Here is a 15,258-nt window from a genome sequence, read left to right on the forward strand (position 1 = left end):
GGGCTCCTCAGATAAGGTGGAGGTAGCAGTTGGCAAGTTATTACCAAATATAAAGTCTGATATTTCGTTTCCCCTTAAAACTTAAATGACCTGAGAATTGGAGACTTGGCTCTAGCATTTGAAAGATGCACTTCTGTCATACTGGAAAATGTTCATTTAATTATATTTAATCCCCAAACCACCTGGGCTATAGCATTTCACACTGAAAGGATTCCTATTCTTTCCAAACTCCATTGATAGAACAGTAAAGATTAACTCCGATATAGGAAGGTTCTCTTTTTTAGAAGTTCTAATGAATCCCATGCAGAACTCTGAATTCAAGTTATGTGATTTCAAAGAACATTTGTTAACTTCTGATTTACTTGGTGGTTTTCTACTTCTAGGAAGAGACATCCTCTAATTCTCAACTATTAGGTTTTTCTTCTCCCTTAATACAAGCTTTCATTTATTTTGTTAATTACTTGACTCCAAGTTGGGTAAAAGTGCTTGGCGCAGAAACCAAATTAGGGAGGAATCAAAACTTGGGAAAATGATTAAAAAGTGTCGGGGTGAGGAAGGGAAGGGGAGGGTGCTGTAATTCAGAACTTCTTGTCTCCCTCTATTGAGTACATTCTGCAACTACAACAACTGTCCTCAAAACCACGCACATACTCAGCGCGGCTACCAACATTAATCCGAGGAAATCACGAGTGTGTGGAGTGTTTTTGCAAATTTTCATAAGAACTTGAAATTTGCAGCTTCCTAAAATATTTAGACTTCCTCTCAACCCTTAGCCCTACTCTGAATTCTGCCAGACTCACTCGGGAATTTTGGAGCGGAGCCGGCTATCTCCGCAGTTTCTCCTCACACACAATCACAGGCGCTTCAAACTACCACCCTGTAAACTGACAACACTCCGCTGAGAAGCAAATGCCATAAAACTAACATCCTGAATAATCGAGGGGGCTACCTGAGCAACCCGACGGGACAGACCCGATCAGCCCTGGGAGAGAGGACACTTAATTCAGAGAAATCCAAAGAAAGGGGTTGGTTATGTAGCAGAGATTGAACATTATAAGGAGTTTCCCTTTTCCTGAAAAGCCAGCTTGGCTGAAAAATGTATCCATTCACTTCTCAACAGAGTGCATCCTGTCTTTTAAGTATCATAGTGTTTAAATGGCAACCTTTAGTGGTGAATCTCTCCCTGCTTTTGTCTAAGTGACTACACGTTCCCTGGTTCTAAGAGCTTCAACTGGCATCTCAGGGCCAACTAGACAGCAGGGGGCCGGTTACTATAACAACGGACGGTTCTCTGAATTCTGAAAGGCCCCTGAGTAGCCATTTGGGAATCAGTTATTGAGCAAAAGTTGCCTAGGATCGCCCACGTGACCCAGATCTCCCTGCACAGAGCTGCCCAGAGAAAGAAAAAAATAGCTGTCCATCTTCAGGAACAGCTGCGGTCTCTAGAGGCTCCCTACCCCCATGCTTTTAGCATCTCAGAGCAAGACACCACCATGTCATCAGAAACTCAACCCTCCGAGGCAAGCACATTTCGGCATCATGAAATGTGCATTCTTCTCCCCACTGGCTCCACACGTTGTCAGGCTTTGCCGAGCTGGATTGTAACAGTTATTCCTAATGATTAAAAAAAAAAAACCTTCTTGAACTATACCTACAGGTACAGGTTCCCCAGAGAGATGAGTGACATGGGCAATTTACCAGTTTATAAAAGAAAGAATCATGCCCAGAATACAGGCGGCCCCGTGACTGGTCTGTTTACAGAAAAGATAAAGGTGATCACACAAAGCCACCAAAAAGTACGACTGGGAAGCTTGGCTTTTTCTAGACTTGAATTGCATGTAAACCCATCTTTTGATTCTCATGCCCTCCCTCACAAGAGATACAGAAAAGCAGCTTGGTCTGACCCAATGCCTGTGTATGTGCCCCAAATCCCCTCAGAAAGAATCTGAGCCTGCCCACAAAAGTGGACTTTATTTTGCATAGAAGAATGCACATTTAAGTGAAGGGCAGAGACGGGCAGACTGGCGAGCAGGGGACCACAGTTGGCTCTGTGCAGCCTACCAGTGCCATGAGGGGATGTGAGAACAGTGATGTCGATCTCCCTGTTGATCACGAGAACCCAGACAGCTGGGGTTTTAAGCAAAATCTTCCTATTTTCAAAATAATTCAGATTTTAAAAAACAAGATGTCAGGACTTCCCTGGCGGTCCAGCGGTTAAGATTCCACGCTTCCACTACAGGGGGCACGGGTTCGATCCCTGGTAGGGGAACTAAGATCCTGTGTGCTGCATGGCACAGCCAAAAAAGGAAGGAAGGAAGGAAGGAAGGAAGGAAAGAAGGAAGGAAGGGAGGGAGGGAGGGAGGGAGGGAGGGAATGTTTAAAAAAACCCAAAAAAACAAGAAGTCAGCTACATAAAACAGACCTGGAGGCCGCCAGTTCTCGACCTCTATCTGGGATAACCTTTGTTTACCTGCTCATCTCCTCCATTAACCTACACGCTCCTTGAGACAGGAATTCCGTCTCCTCGCAGCATCTCCAGTGCCCAACACAAACTAGATGCTTGAGAAATGTCTTTGAATGAACACATGAAGGAAGGAATACACGAGCCAGCTGTGAAGGGTCTTAGGTCAACAAAACAAAACAAAGCCCTAGGTGTGAATACAGCTGACTCTTGAACAACATGGGGGTTAGGGTGTCGACCTTTGCACAGTCGAAAATCTGCATATAATGTAGTTGGCCCTCATATTCACATTTCCTCCACATCTGTGAGGCCATGGATTCCACCAAACACAGGTCGTATAGTACTGTAGTGCTGACTGCTGAAAAAACATCCGAGTATAAGTCAACCCCTGAAGTTCAAAGATGCCTTGTTCAGAGGTCAACTGTACTTCCCAAACATACTAGCCTGTGATCCTGGGCAAGTCCCCGCTTCCGGACACTGTCTTCTCCCTTGGAAGAAGGTGATGCAGTCCCCGCCACCTTGGCCACCACCCATGGCTGCTGTGAGGATTAAGTCATGTCATGTTTGCTTCATGTTAATTCACCATCATTGACTGTCGTGATTGACAATGTTTCCCCCTTGCTATCTGTCCACAGTCACGCGCATGGGAGGTATCACTGCTATTACACCATCTCCTTTGTGACTTTCCTGGGGCGGAGCGGGGGAGGGCAAACATCTAAACCAAATCCAGTCATCAGAGAGCACGCACGGAAGCGCCCGCTGCTAGAGCAGATGGGCGCAGAGCGTGTGCCCGGCTCACAGCAGCTCTGAGTGTCACGGCTGCTACTGTGGAATCCAGGAGGGATGCGAGCTCCGCTGGGCACACGTGGCCTGCCATTCCTCCATCAAGAAGGGTGTTAGCGCCTGCCCACACTTGACCTGACACGCATCTGTTTGTGTACCAGAGGCTCCGTTATGCCAACTCAAAACCCACACACATTTGTGGTTTGTGTCCCTTCCTATTTACTACGCTGTCTCCCCCGAACATCCAGGGAAGAGAAAAATTGCAGTGTCAACACAATGCACTTGATTTCATGAACAGCATTCTTAATGAGGAGACGCCAACAAAGGGCAAAATTTCTGAACATCTAAAGATGAGAGTAAAAGAGAGACCTTCTTCTATCTGCCTATGAAGCTAAATTGGTGTTGACTGATTTACCACGGAATATACAGACGGCTCAGTCATGGGCTGAAGAGGGATGTGAATTTCTCAGATCAGAAAGTGAAATCCTTCTAATACCAAACTGCAACAAACCTGGGTTAGATGTTACAATTCCCACTTTGAGTTTCCATTTTCTGTTCCAGAGTCTGTGTAGTTAGCTCAGCCCTATCTGAGTGTGAGAAGAAAAGCTGTTTTATACTTCTGGAAAGTTCTTTCCCAAGCTAGAATTACGGTCAATAAGATGCTCAATTTGTCATCAAGGTACGATAGCACTGATTAGCTGGAACTAAGAACAGAACAGACAGGTGATATTATTCAACATCAAAATCTATTTGGCTTCTAAAACACTTGAAAATACATATAGTTGGTCCTCAAGTTTTCTCCTTTGTGTTTTTGGCAAATCCAAAACATAGGATCTTTTCAACACACAAACATGTGCTACAAAAACAGGCTGTGGAAGGAAGTAAATGCCTCCAGACAAGCTATTCCCCGTCTAGGCAAAACAATGTAATGATTAACACAGTGGGCAATGAAGTCAGAGTGGCTGGGTTCAAATCCAGGATCCACCAAAGATTAACACTGTGACTTATGATTTTACCAAGCCTCAGTTTTCTGATCTGCAAAATGGATGTAATAATTCCAAGGATTCGAATGTCAATCCGCTTAGCACATGTGTATTATGGTGAATACTCAAGAAGAGATTCTTGGCTGTTCAGGCCTTAAGATATATGAAGCCATGTCAGGGTAAGACTTTCTTTGCTCATCAGAGAGAGAAGAGCTACCTTCAAAGCAATTTTCCTCAAGAGTACAGGAGAAAAAAGAATTAAAAATATCTTCACAATACTGACAATTCGAAGTGGACGCTCATGTCTCGCTCACAGTTGCTAAGGTATTCTATGGAACAAGTTAATAAATAAACAAGTTGCATGCCCCAGCATACGGACTGGACACCCTGTATAGAGCTCTTTTCCCAGCATCAACCTCAAATTATGAAAATCACAAAGAAGCCTTCTCCAGAATTTCCTCTTCTGAGTGGCAGCAGCTGTGCTGCTCCAAGTCTTTTTCAAGAACGTCAGCACATTAATGCCACATAACAGCTTGTCTTGGTAAGACGGGGGGCTGGAGCTCTTGGAACGGCCTTTCTGACTGTAGTCATTCAAAAGGTGCGTTTTGTTACCATCTTCGGGAACAGGGCCAAAATGGCACACTTTAAAAAGTACTGAATTGATTTCTTCTCCCTCATTTCAACTGAAACGATTACAGCTCTGCACCGTCGCATGTTGGTATGGGTTACACTATTTAAAAGGCACACACGGGGCACCATTTATAAAAGGAGGCAAGTGGTAAGTGCTCATTGATTTTTCCTTGATTTTATCTTTATTAGCTGTCCCACCGCCCTGACCCTGGTGCCAAAACGCTCTGCATGTTTCTTCCTAGCTTTACAGCACCTTCTGCATTGTTACAGATTTTACTACATCTCTTCAAGGCAGACCTTTGCAAGGAGACTCGGAGAGAGACCTTACCTGTAACATCTCAGCCAACCGTATTTCAAAATAAACTTCTCCCACAAACTCATGTTGCTGCCTGTAAAAATGCTGCTCAAATAGCTCCCTAAAGGACTTCTGTATATCTTCCAGTTGACCAGAAATATACGAGGTCTCTACCTATATTTTTTAGTTTTGGTCAAATGTGATGTAATGAGACTAACAATTGGCCTCCAAAGAGGTCCCTTTCAGGAAACATACTCTTAACCCAATGTTGCCAAAGGGCCTAAATATTTAAGGATACTTCTGGCTGTGCTCCACGAATATCAGTGCGCTCCCCAACTTATCGTGTGTCCTTGGGGCTGAGGGGCCATCTGTGGCCAATGGGGAGCAAACAGGAGTGGAGGATTACACTCCCGGGCCGTGCAGTTGAAAGCTAGGTGCCTCGTCGATTTTTCTATCAATTTTTTCTTCACCCCAGGTGGGAAAGGGCTGCCCAACCCCCTCAGACTTCACACGGTGAGGACTCAGCTTCGTGTGGTTACGCCACTGGGTGGTGGGGGGGTGGGGTGGGGGTATCTCCTGCAGCAGCTCCAGCAGCTGATTCCAGCACTGCCCAGGCTGACCACCCTGCCTCAGTGTTGTTTCGGAAGGGACAGGGCCGTGGGTGGGGTCACATCTTTAGTTACTTAGGGTGAGCTCCTCTGGAATTGTCTCCAAGCCCATTAAGAGTATCACCCAAACCAATCATTAGCTTTATGGTCGCCCTTCCCTTTTTTTTTTTTTTTTTTTGCAATACGTGGGCCTCTCACTGTTGTGGCCTCTCCTGTTGCGGAGCACAGGCTCCGGACGTGCAGGCTCAGCGGCCATGGCTCACGGGCCCAGCCGCTCCGCGGCATGTGGGATCTTCCCGGACCGGGGCACGAACCCGCGTCCCCTGCATCGGCAGGCGGACTCTCAACCACTGCGCCACCAGGGAAGCCCCGCACTTCCCTTTTTTTGGCCCAAAGTGGTTCTGCTCGGTAGGTTCACCTACATTTCTACTATCCTTAGCTCCCAACAGGCAACTTTCAGCTATTTCTAGGATAAGTACTTTGCACAACTGAGATCACGCACAAGAAGGAATTCTAGAAGGAAATTCCGAAAGTTATTTTCAAGCCATGTGTTAAGCAGTGAACATATAATTGGGAATTGTGTGCAGTCCTACGATATGATTACATGTCCGGGACAGCATCTGTTTAGATCTGTAAACCTGATTTTCTTTATTCGAGAACAATGACTTCTCTTTAGGCACAGCAGGACCCAGAATTGAATTTGTATTTTTCTCTACAGTCAGGGATCTGATATCACCGTCTGCCGGGCACTGGAATGATCTTTTCCTGGTGCTCAGACCTAATCCTCCCTGAACTCACTGGCACATTTCTTAACTCCATTTTGCAGAGGAGGACGCTGAAGGTGATGGAGGAGTCTTGTCTAAGGTAGTGTTTCTCCCCCTTTTTTTCATAGGCACCTCCCCTAAGGGGACTTTATAGACTTTTTTTTCCTAATCACACCCTCCCAATGAAATTTTAATATCAATGACAAACTGCATATCTGTGTATGTACTAGATACGTGTGTGTGTGTGTGTGTGTGTGTGTGTGTGTGTGTGTGTCTGTGCCTGATATACAAAAAGTTTTTTCACCTTCCCCAAACCCATTTTCACCGCTTTGGGGATGATCACATTCCCGATAGAAATATATGCTCTAAGGCGACCCACACGGTGAGGGACTGGTAATGCCTGGCCCCAAATCCAGGCTGTCTGACTCTGGCCCGTGTTCGTACTTCACTTCCCAGTGTTTGCCGCTTTTCGTCTTGCCCTCTCGCAGCTTTGGCCCTTCATACGTTTCCATCACTCTCAGGATATGACAGTGGCATCGGGGCCTTCGTGATCGGGCCCCTCCTGTCCTCATGCTTTGTTCCAGCAACACTGAACCACAGGTGCCTGCTTACGAGAGGCCGGGTTCTCTCTCTCCAGCGCCACACCTCCTTCACTGGCTGGGGACCGCTGTGCTTCAAGGCCCAGCTCATGCCTCAGCTCCCCCAGGGAGCCTTGTCTGACTCCACCCCGCCCCCCGGCCTGCTGCAAGTCCTGCCTGCGGGCTGTCACAGCAACTTGGGCTCACTGCTGTCGGTACACTCGCCGTAGTCTTCGTTTACCTGACTGCGTCGCCCAGGGGACCGTGAGGGCCTTGAGGGAAGGGCCATGAACCCTAAATCACCAGGCCCAGCACAGCGTGTGGCAGGAACTCCACAAGCGCTTGCTTGCCGAATAGGAGCTGCAAGGGGCTCCAATGCCCACAGAAGAGTAAAATAGCTTTATTATTCCATAGCAGAACCCTGAGCTGAACCTTCTAAACTCCTGCAGGCACTCTTTAATAATCCTGCACTTGAGACAGGATTGAAAGCACCCCTCATTTTTCCAGGGCATGACACACACACGTGTGACACCAGAGGCCTAGTGAGAACCCCAGGCTGGCCGCGCTGAGCTCACACGCCTGCCTTGTTTCTTTCCGGCTATTTACATGCGTATTTGCCCTGCTATCCAAGTCTGAATTCTCTTTCCTTAGTGCAAATCCCTCCCCTCCTTGATTCCGATTTCTCAGCTTTTGGAGGGGCACTGCCCTCTTCTGTCTGCCTAGCACCTGCATCCAGTCGCCTCTCTGGGTCCTGGCGGTCCTCTGGGGAACCACCCCTTGTCCACCTTCAATGCATGTGGTTTCGAGGGCAACGTCCTCGTTTCTGGGCTCCACAGTTAAATGTAAGACCCAGGCCTGACAAGTCTTCATCTCCGCTGGCTGCCAGAGGGCTCAGGGGACGGGCAAATACCCCGAGTCAGTCCTAAGACATGCCACCTTGGGGTTTAACTGGCACTACTGGAGGAGAGCAATTCCCTTTCCACTGGGATGGGGGGATGTAAGTCCAACATGGGCCAGAGGCCACCACGTGGAAACAGTCAGAGGGCCTTCCCAAGAGAAAAGACCAGACAGACAGAGAAAGCGCAGATCCCAGAGACAGAGGGAGAGAGAAAGAGGCTCACAGCACATGCCGAGTCCCGTTTTCCTTGTTCTGTCTTTCGAAAAGAGCTGGGCCTGATGCTCCGGAACATCCAACGTCACGAATCAACCAGCTCTTTCTTTCCTGTGCTTAAGGCAGTTTGGAAGAGGTCTCTCTCTGTCAGCAGGAACAGCAATGGTTCTGCCCAGGAGTGGATGAGAACAATGCACACTCCTGTGCCCACGGTAGGCATTTCAACAAATGTTGGGTCCCTTTCCCTTCCCTGGTCAAAGAAAGCAGCTGAGTCTAACGGTAAGGCACTAGCACAACAGGCCCACGGATCCCAAGTCCACGTGACTTAGAGCTGAACATCCACCACGCTCAGCCTCCACAGGATTCAGTGTAGTACCAGGTACGTATCTCAGCGGTTCAAAAAGTTTATGGATTCTAGATTGAAGACATCTTGTGTTCAAAACCAGGGCCCACCACTTCCTGCAGAACCCTTCACGAGTCACGTGCCCCACCCCGAGCTTCTGCCCCTTACTTTTTTTTTTTTTTTTTTTTTTTTTGCCTTACGTGGGCCTCTCACTGTTGTGGCCTCTCCCGTTGTGGAGCACAGGCTCCGGATGCACGGGCCCAGCCGCTCCGCGGCATGTGGGATCTTCCCGGACCGGGGCACGAACCCGTGTCCCCTGCATCGGCAGGTGGACTCTCAACCACTGCGCCACCAGGGAAGCCCTGCCCCTTACTTTTAATATGGGGATGGGAACATACAAACGTGTCGTAAGGATCCCAGGAGATGGGGCCTGGCGAGAGCTTGGCACAGCGGCTGGCGCTCAAAAAGGACTCTGTGAACATCAGCAAACACCCACATCGTGCAAGGGACACTAGTGGAGAAACAATTCAGAGTCCTCGGCTTTCACTTCCAACGGTTTCATGAACCCGTTGCAATTGCAGTGAAAAGAGCCCTATATTTTTGATTCAGACTCACTGAGTTTGTCAAAAATATAAACAGTGTGAATTTCTAATGGGAAAAAACACCTTGAATGTAAGGGTCTTGAAAGCTCTCTTTATGACATTACACAGCCCCTTCCTGTAAGCAGCTCACCCTCAACACGTCTGCTTGGCCAAACGTCCACGGTCTGCTTTGGTCAGAGTGATCCATCCTCAGGTAGGCAGAGAGCCAAGGTGGGCCAACCAGAAACAACCCCGAGGTTTTTGCTAGAACTATTTGGAACAGGAACTTTCTCACACTGGGGTTGCTAGGGTTACCCAGCCAGGGGCAGCTGTGGGTTCTCTGTGCTCCTTTGTGGGGAGAGTCTGCAACTAAAACCACACGGCACCAAAAGGAGCCAAGAGGAGGGCAGGCAGACCTTTCGTTCCCTCTATGTGCTCAGTTCAACCCGTGTTAGGCAGCCTCCCACTTACTAACAGGCTCCAGACAACTGTTTGTTTGCAAACCACTGTCCTGGAGAAAGGATGGCATGGAGGTGAGTCTAGTGTTTCCAGGCTCACCCTGAAACACAATATAATCCAACATCTAGCTGATCTGTAGCACTAACGCGGCTATAGTTAGATGCCTGGGGAAGCCTCGGATGAACCTTTCCTTCTTCTCTTGTTCTTTCCAACTGAAAACAGACCTAGGGACACGGGCCAATCTGTCAGCAGATTCTGTTGATCCCACCTTCAGAATGTATCTATATCCAATCAGTTCTACAACCTGCACTGCTGCCCTCACGGGAGACACCATCACTCCTTCTGGGACCAGTTCAGTAGTCTTCTACCTGGTCTCTCTGCTTCTGCCCCTTGCTCCTCTGCAGTGGTCTTTGCAGCACAGCCAAGTAATCCTGAAGTTAGATCACAACACTTCTCTACCAAACAGTACTTCTCTTAGGGTCAAAGGTAATGTGTTTACAATGGCCCACAAAGCAGTACCTGACCCAACTCCCTTCCATCCTGTTTCTTCCTGATACCCTCTCCTACCACTCTCTCCCATTCCCACCTGCTCCAGCCACACCTCTTGGCCATTCCTGGAACATACGAGGCGCACTCCTGCCTCAGGGCCTTTGCACATGCTGTTTCCTCTGCCTGGAACATGCCCCGATGGAGCCCATTTGACTACTTCCTCCTTTAGGTCTTTGGACAAATACCACTCGTCAGGTAGGCCTTCCTTAACCACTCTGCCCACTCACCGCTAAGCCTCAGCATCCCCCCTCTGCTTTCCAGATTTAGTTTTCTCCATTATACACTTACCGCCACCTCGTTTGCTTTATTTATTGCCTGTCTCCCCCACTAAGATGTAAGCTCCATGAGAGAAGGGCGTCTGGCACACCACAGGGGCTCAAAATTCATCAAATGAATGGAAAGAAGGGAGGGAGGGAGGGAAATATGACACCTATTCATCACTGATGAAGCTTGTTAAAGGGCAGAAGCTTCCTACATCAGTCTGGCAGGTGAAGGCAGCCAGGCCAGCCGCGTGGGCCAGCCTGCTTCACTCAGTTAAACTGGCTGAGAGAGTGTAGCTGAAAAAACACACAACTTTTAAATAGGAGCTGCAAGCAGGCTTCCCGTGGGAAGCAGTGAGAACCAGTTCAAGGATGATGCTAACATAAGGATGACTTACCATCAGCCATCTTTATCCTGTGTCTATTAAATGCCACATAACATGATAAACGTTTTCCTATCACCGAATTTTCAACAAAGGGCTATGAAAAAAATTTTCAGGTCGAGAGGAGCTGTTATGCGGATACGACAAAGCGAAGCATGGTCTCAGGGAAACTGGAAATGCTATGAAACTTATTAACTCCGTTTGCAGGTTTAGGAACTGAAGCTCAAAGTGGAAATGGGATTTGTTGCCAGCAAGTAGCAGGCCTGGGATTTGAACCCGGATCTCCCTGACTCCCAAGCAATCGCCTCTTTGGCACTCAATCCTAGAAACTCATCATGAGCGCCTTCATCTCAGTAGTGGCTCTATCCCACCGGCTTCTTGCAGATAAAGCGGATCTCCCAGGTGGCGACACCAGAAAACACTCCAGCTACCTTACCTTTCTGAATGAAGAGGCCGTGGGCTTCCCCTCCCCTCGGGCCAGCCACCCCCCGCCAGGGCAGCATGCTGACAGCACAACCCGACGCCCACACCCTCTGTGTCAGGGCTGCCTGGCTGACTCACCTCCAGTAAACTAGTACAGCAATGAGGAGGATGAGGCACACGAAGGTCAAGGCTGATACCACAATCAGAGGGACGATCCACTCCATCCTCCCTGGAGAAGGGCGGCTTATCATTCCAGAGGTGTTCTTTTCTGCTGCAAAGAGAAACCACGCCAGTTAGAGGGCAGAGGCTAGCCGAGGGGGGGCGCTGGGGAGTCAGAGTGCGATGGGGATTTCTGCTCCAGTTTTGGGTGGTTTCTGGAGAACAAGGCTACCTGGTGACGAGGGGCAACCTGCAGCCCACGCTGCTTCCCCCCGAGTCCCAAGCCACATGGGGCCTGTGCTGCAGGCTGCACCCTGTAATCGCCGGTGGGATGGATTTGCAGGTAGCGTTCAAGACGTTGTTAAGAAGAGTTGCACGGAAGACAGAGACCCAGCCTCACTCCAAGAACCTTACCGTCCCTGAGCGGCCTTTGGATACACTGAACAAATGTGCTCAAGTCGGAATGTAGCACAAAACTTGCCTGTGGAAAGAGGCGGGGGAGCCTTGCAGGTTTGCCAAGGCAGGAGGGGTGGAGGCAGCGATGGGTTTTACTAAGATGACCGGCTGTGACCACAATGGGTATGTCTTTGTCTGCTTAGCATATGTTACCCCTTCCTCTAGTAACTGCACCCATTTCTGCTGTGGGAGACCACCTCTCCCCAAAAGACAGTCCTGGTGGCACAACTGTCCAAGTGTGGGCCCCCCTAGGCTCCTGGCCAAGCGGAGGGGCAGGACTCAAGCTAAGGCAATGGTACTCTCACCCCAGAATCTCAACGAGCCACTCCAAGTCTGAGCAACCGCACATCCCAGAAGGAGCACTCAGACTCCTCTGCCTACCAGTTCCCACCACCCAGATCCCCAGATATCCTGTTTTTCCTCAAATATGGTTCAAAAGCTTTTCCTTTGATCTCATCTCCCAGCCGCCCCCTCTCCCCATCCTTCTAAAAGCTCTCAGACCGGCCGCCACGCCTCACTCTCCTCCGAGTGCACACTGGCTACTCAACAGCAGCCGGTACAGGGGTTAACCGGGGAAGCTTGTGAAATGGTCCAGGATTCTCCCTGGTCAACCGGTGCCTCTTACCCCGGCAGCTCCTCCTGTCTCTCTCAGGCCCCGAGGATCTTCACAAGTCCCCAGCAGCCTCAAGTGAGAACCTAGTCTCTTGAACTGTGGAGTCAACACCTGGAAATCTCCAGGTAGCCCGGATGAAGCTCAGATGCGGTGCGGGGCTGGGAAGAAAGAGCCCAGGTACACAGAGACGGTCACGAGAGGCACGCGGCGAGAAAGCGAAGGTTCACTGTGACCGCGAGAAGCCCACGGAATCATCCCCAGCTGGCTGCAGGCTGACCCGTGCTCAGCAAGGTTTCCTCCTGCTCTGCAGAAACGAGGCCAGCTTGCAGCCAGCCGCAAGCGTCCGTCTGCTGGATGGACTAAATGCAGGGCTAATCAGGCTGCGTTTCCAAGAGAGAGGAGGTGGGCTGAGCAGGAAAGAGATAACTGTCCCTGGGAGGAGACTGCTAAGGAGGCAAGACCTGGAGTGAAGAAGAAACGGGTGACAGGGTTTTTACTGGGTTTCCTCGAACGTACTGGACCTTGACGCTCTCCTTTGTTTCATGCACAGGCAGGGCCAGATTTATGCCCAGCTCACAGGTAAAAAGACACAGAGGCAGGCAAGTGAGGCACACTCTGATTAAAAATCACAGCAGGGCAGCCGGCGGTTTATAAACTGCCTTCCTAACGGTGCCAGCCCATTTCTCGATATCCCTTGCTCCACAATTTTTCATCAGGCAGCTATCTGTCAAGCCCCGACTGTGTGTCAGGCACGGTGCTACGGGAGGCGGATGCAGCAGAACATCAGACAGGAACAACCCTGTGCCCGTGGGGCAGGAATTTACAGGGGGAGAAGCAGACACATGACCAAGCAATTAGAATAAAATGAAAGTGATGCCAGGGGAAGCACAACGGGTACAGGGGAACAGCTGTCCTAGCCCAGGAATTCTGGAGGCTTCCTGACGTTGGGGTGGGAGCTGAAGGATGAAGGGGAGCTAGCCAGGCCAAGGGCAAGGGCAGATGTGTTCTGGAGAGAGTGCACTGAAGCGGGGGGGGGGGGGCGGGGGGGGCGGGTAGGAGAACAAGGGGGCCCGCCAAGATGGAGCGCTAGAGGCCACCTCAGCCAGGGTCTGTAGGCTGAATTACGGGCACCGCTTTTAGCCCCCAGGGCTTGCAGTGGCAATCACTGCAGTATTGTAAGCTGAGGCAGAACAGCATCAGATGTGCAGTCTATCCCGCGATATAATGCTTTAATTGCAAAGCTCTGGCCGCCACCCACACTTTCCCCCATTGTTCTTGTATTTTTAGATAAAGCAGGGATTTTAATTAGGAATTTATGGGATTTTGATTATGTAGCTCTTACGTGGTATGAGTTAACTGGGTTAGAATGTGTAAATACACGTGCGGCAAGAACCACAGCTGCAAATGAGGATAATTTTGCAGGGCTCCAGCAGGGGGCAGCCCAGCCAGCTAATAATCTGGCTGGCAGTGGGGAATCCCCAAGCCCGGGTGGTCCTGTTAATGGAAAATATGGCAGGAGGGACGACATTACAGGCCACACGTCCAAGGAACTCACTACCCACCGTGGGAAGCCCCTGCATACCCAGGGTCTTCTTTCTTTCCTTGCCTTCTTACAGAAAAGGATTCTTGCCTGAGCTACTACACAGTAGGCAGCTACGGGGAGGAGACCGAATGCAAACCCCAGGTCCTTCTCATCCTCAATCACTGAAAAGGACCCTTCGCCAAAATTGTCCCTCAGGTTTCCCCACTGAGCTACTTCTCTTTCTAATATTTCATGGCGCTGTGTAAGGTTTTTTTTTTTTTTTTTTTTTTTTTTTTTGCGGTACGCGGGCCTCTCACTGTTGTGGCCTCTCCCATTGCGGAGCACAGGCTCCGGATGCGTAGGCTCAGCGGCCATGGCTCACGGGCCCAGCCGCTCCGCGGCATGTGGGATCTTCCCAGACAGGGGCACGAACCCGCGTCCCCTGCATTGGCAGGTGGATTCCCAACCACTGCGCCACCAGGGAAGCCCATGTGTAAGGTTTTTTGTTGTCGTTTTTGTGAGGGGATGGAGTAAGGAACACATCAGAAATCCTTCTCTGGACAGCCCCCGAAGTGGCGGTTTCTATGGAGGAGAACTCAGGCTGGCAACAACTTGCAGTGTGAGACAGAGACCTAAGGAAACGATTCTGACAGCACTTTAATCTCAGCCTGGACTAATGACCGGCAGCCGGATTTGCCTGGGTCTTTTACATAAAGGTCAGGCAAATATAGGAGTGCTCCTGGATTTCCATGCAAGCATGAGAAAGCTGAGTTCATGTTAAAATACACAGTGCTGCTTTGTCTTTGCAGTACCAGGAGCCTGGAATTTCATTCCATGGCCACACAGTCATGTGGAATCTGTGCCCTTCACTCTCCTGAGGAATCCCACACTGCCCTCAGGGACAGCAAAACCCTTCACGAGTGGGCCTTCCTCCCGCCCCATCATCACCTGCTGCGCCCCCTGCAATGGGTTCCGGTCACACCCACCCACCCAGTGACCATGCTGGGCCATGGGCCCACCTCTCTGCCTTTGTCCCTGCTGATCTCACTGCCAGGAACACCTTTCCCACCCCGCCCTCAGAGGCTCCTCTTCATTCCTCAGTCCTGGTTTAGGTGCCACCTTCTCTGTGAAGCCTCCCCAGACCCTCGGTCTGTGCTCTGGAGGGCAGAGTAAAGATCACAGGTTCAAATCCTGGCTCTGCCACCTTCTACTTGACCTCTAACCAATAACTTAAATCAGTTTAGGTCTGGAGTTCTTCATCTATAAAATGGGATAAAAAAACCTACTTCATAGAGGT

At 49.8% G+C, this 15,258-nt stretch overlaps 1 protein-coding gene across 2 annotated transcripts in view; it reads right to left on the bottom strand.

Annotated features, from left to right (window-relative positions):
* The window catches only part of PTPRG (protein tyrosine phosphatase receptor type G), a 738,734-nt gene that overhangs the window by 79,390 nt on the left and 644,086 nt on the right, over window positions 1–15,258 (bottom strand). For both annotated transcript variants that reach the window (XM_060161434.1, XM_060161435.1), the window contains exon 13: window positions 11,350–11,482. In XM_060161434.1, the coding sequence (XP_060017417.1) occupies window positions 11,350–11,482 (133 nt within the window). The remainder of the gene's footprint in view (window positions 1–11,349; window positions 11,483–15,258) is intronic.

The sequence above is a fragment of the Lagenorhynchus albirostris genome, chromosome 10 (genome assembly GCF_949774975.1).
Source record: "Lagenorhynchus albirostris chromosome 10, mLagAlb1.1, whole genome shotgun sequence".
Lineage (NCBI taxonomy): Eukaryota > Metazoa > Chordata > Mammalia > Artiodactyla > Delphinidae > Lagenorhynchus > Lagenorhynchus albirostris.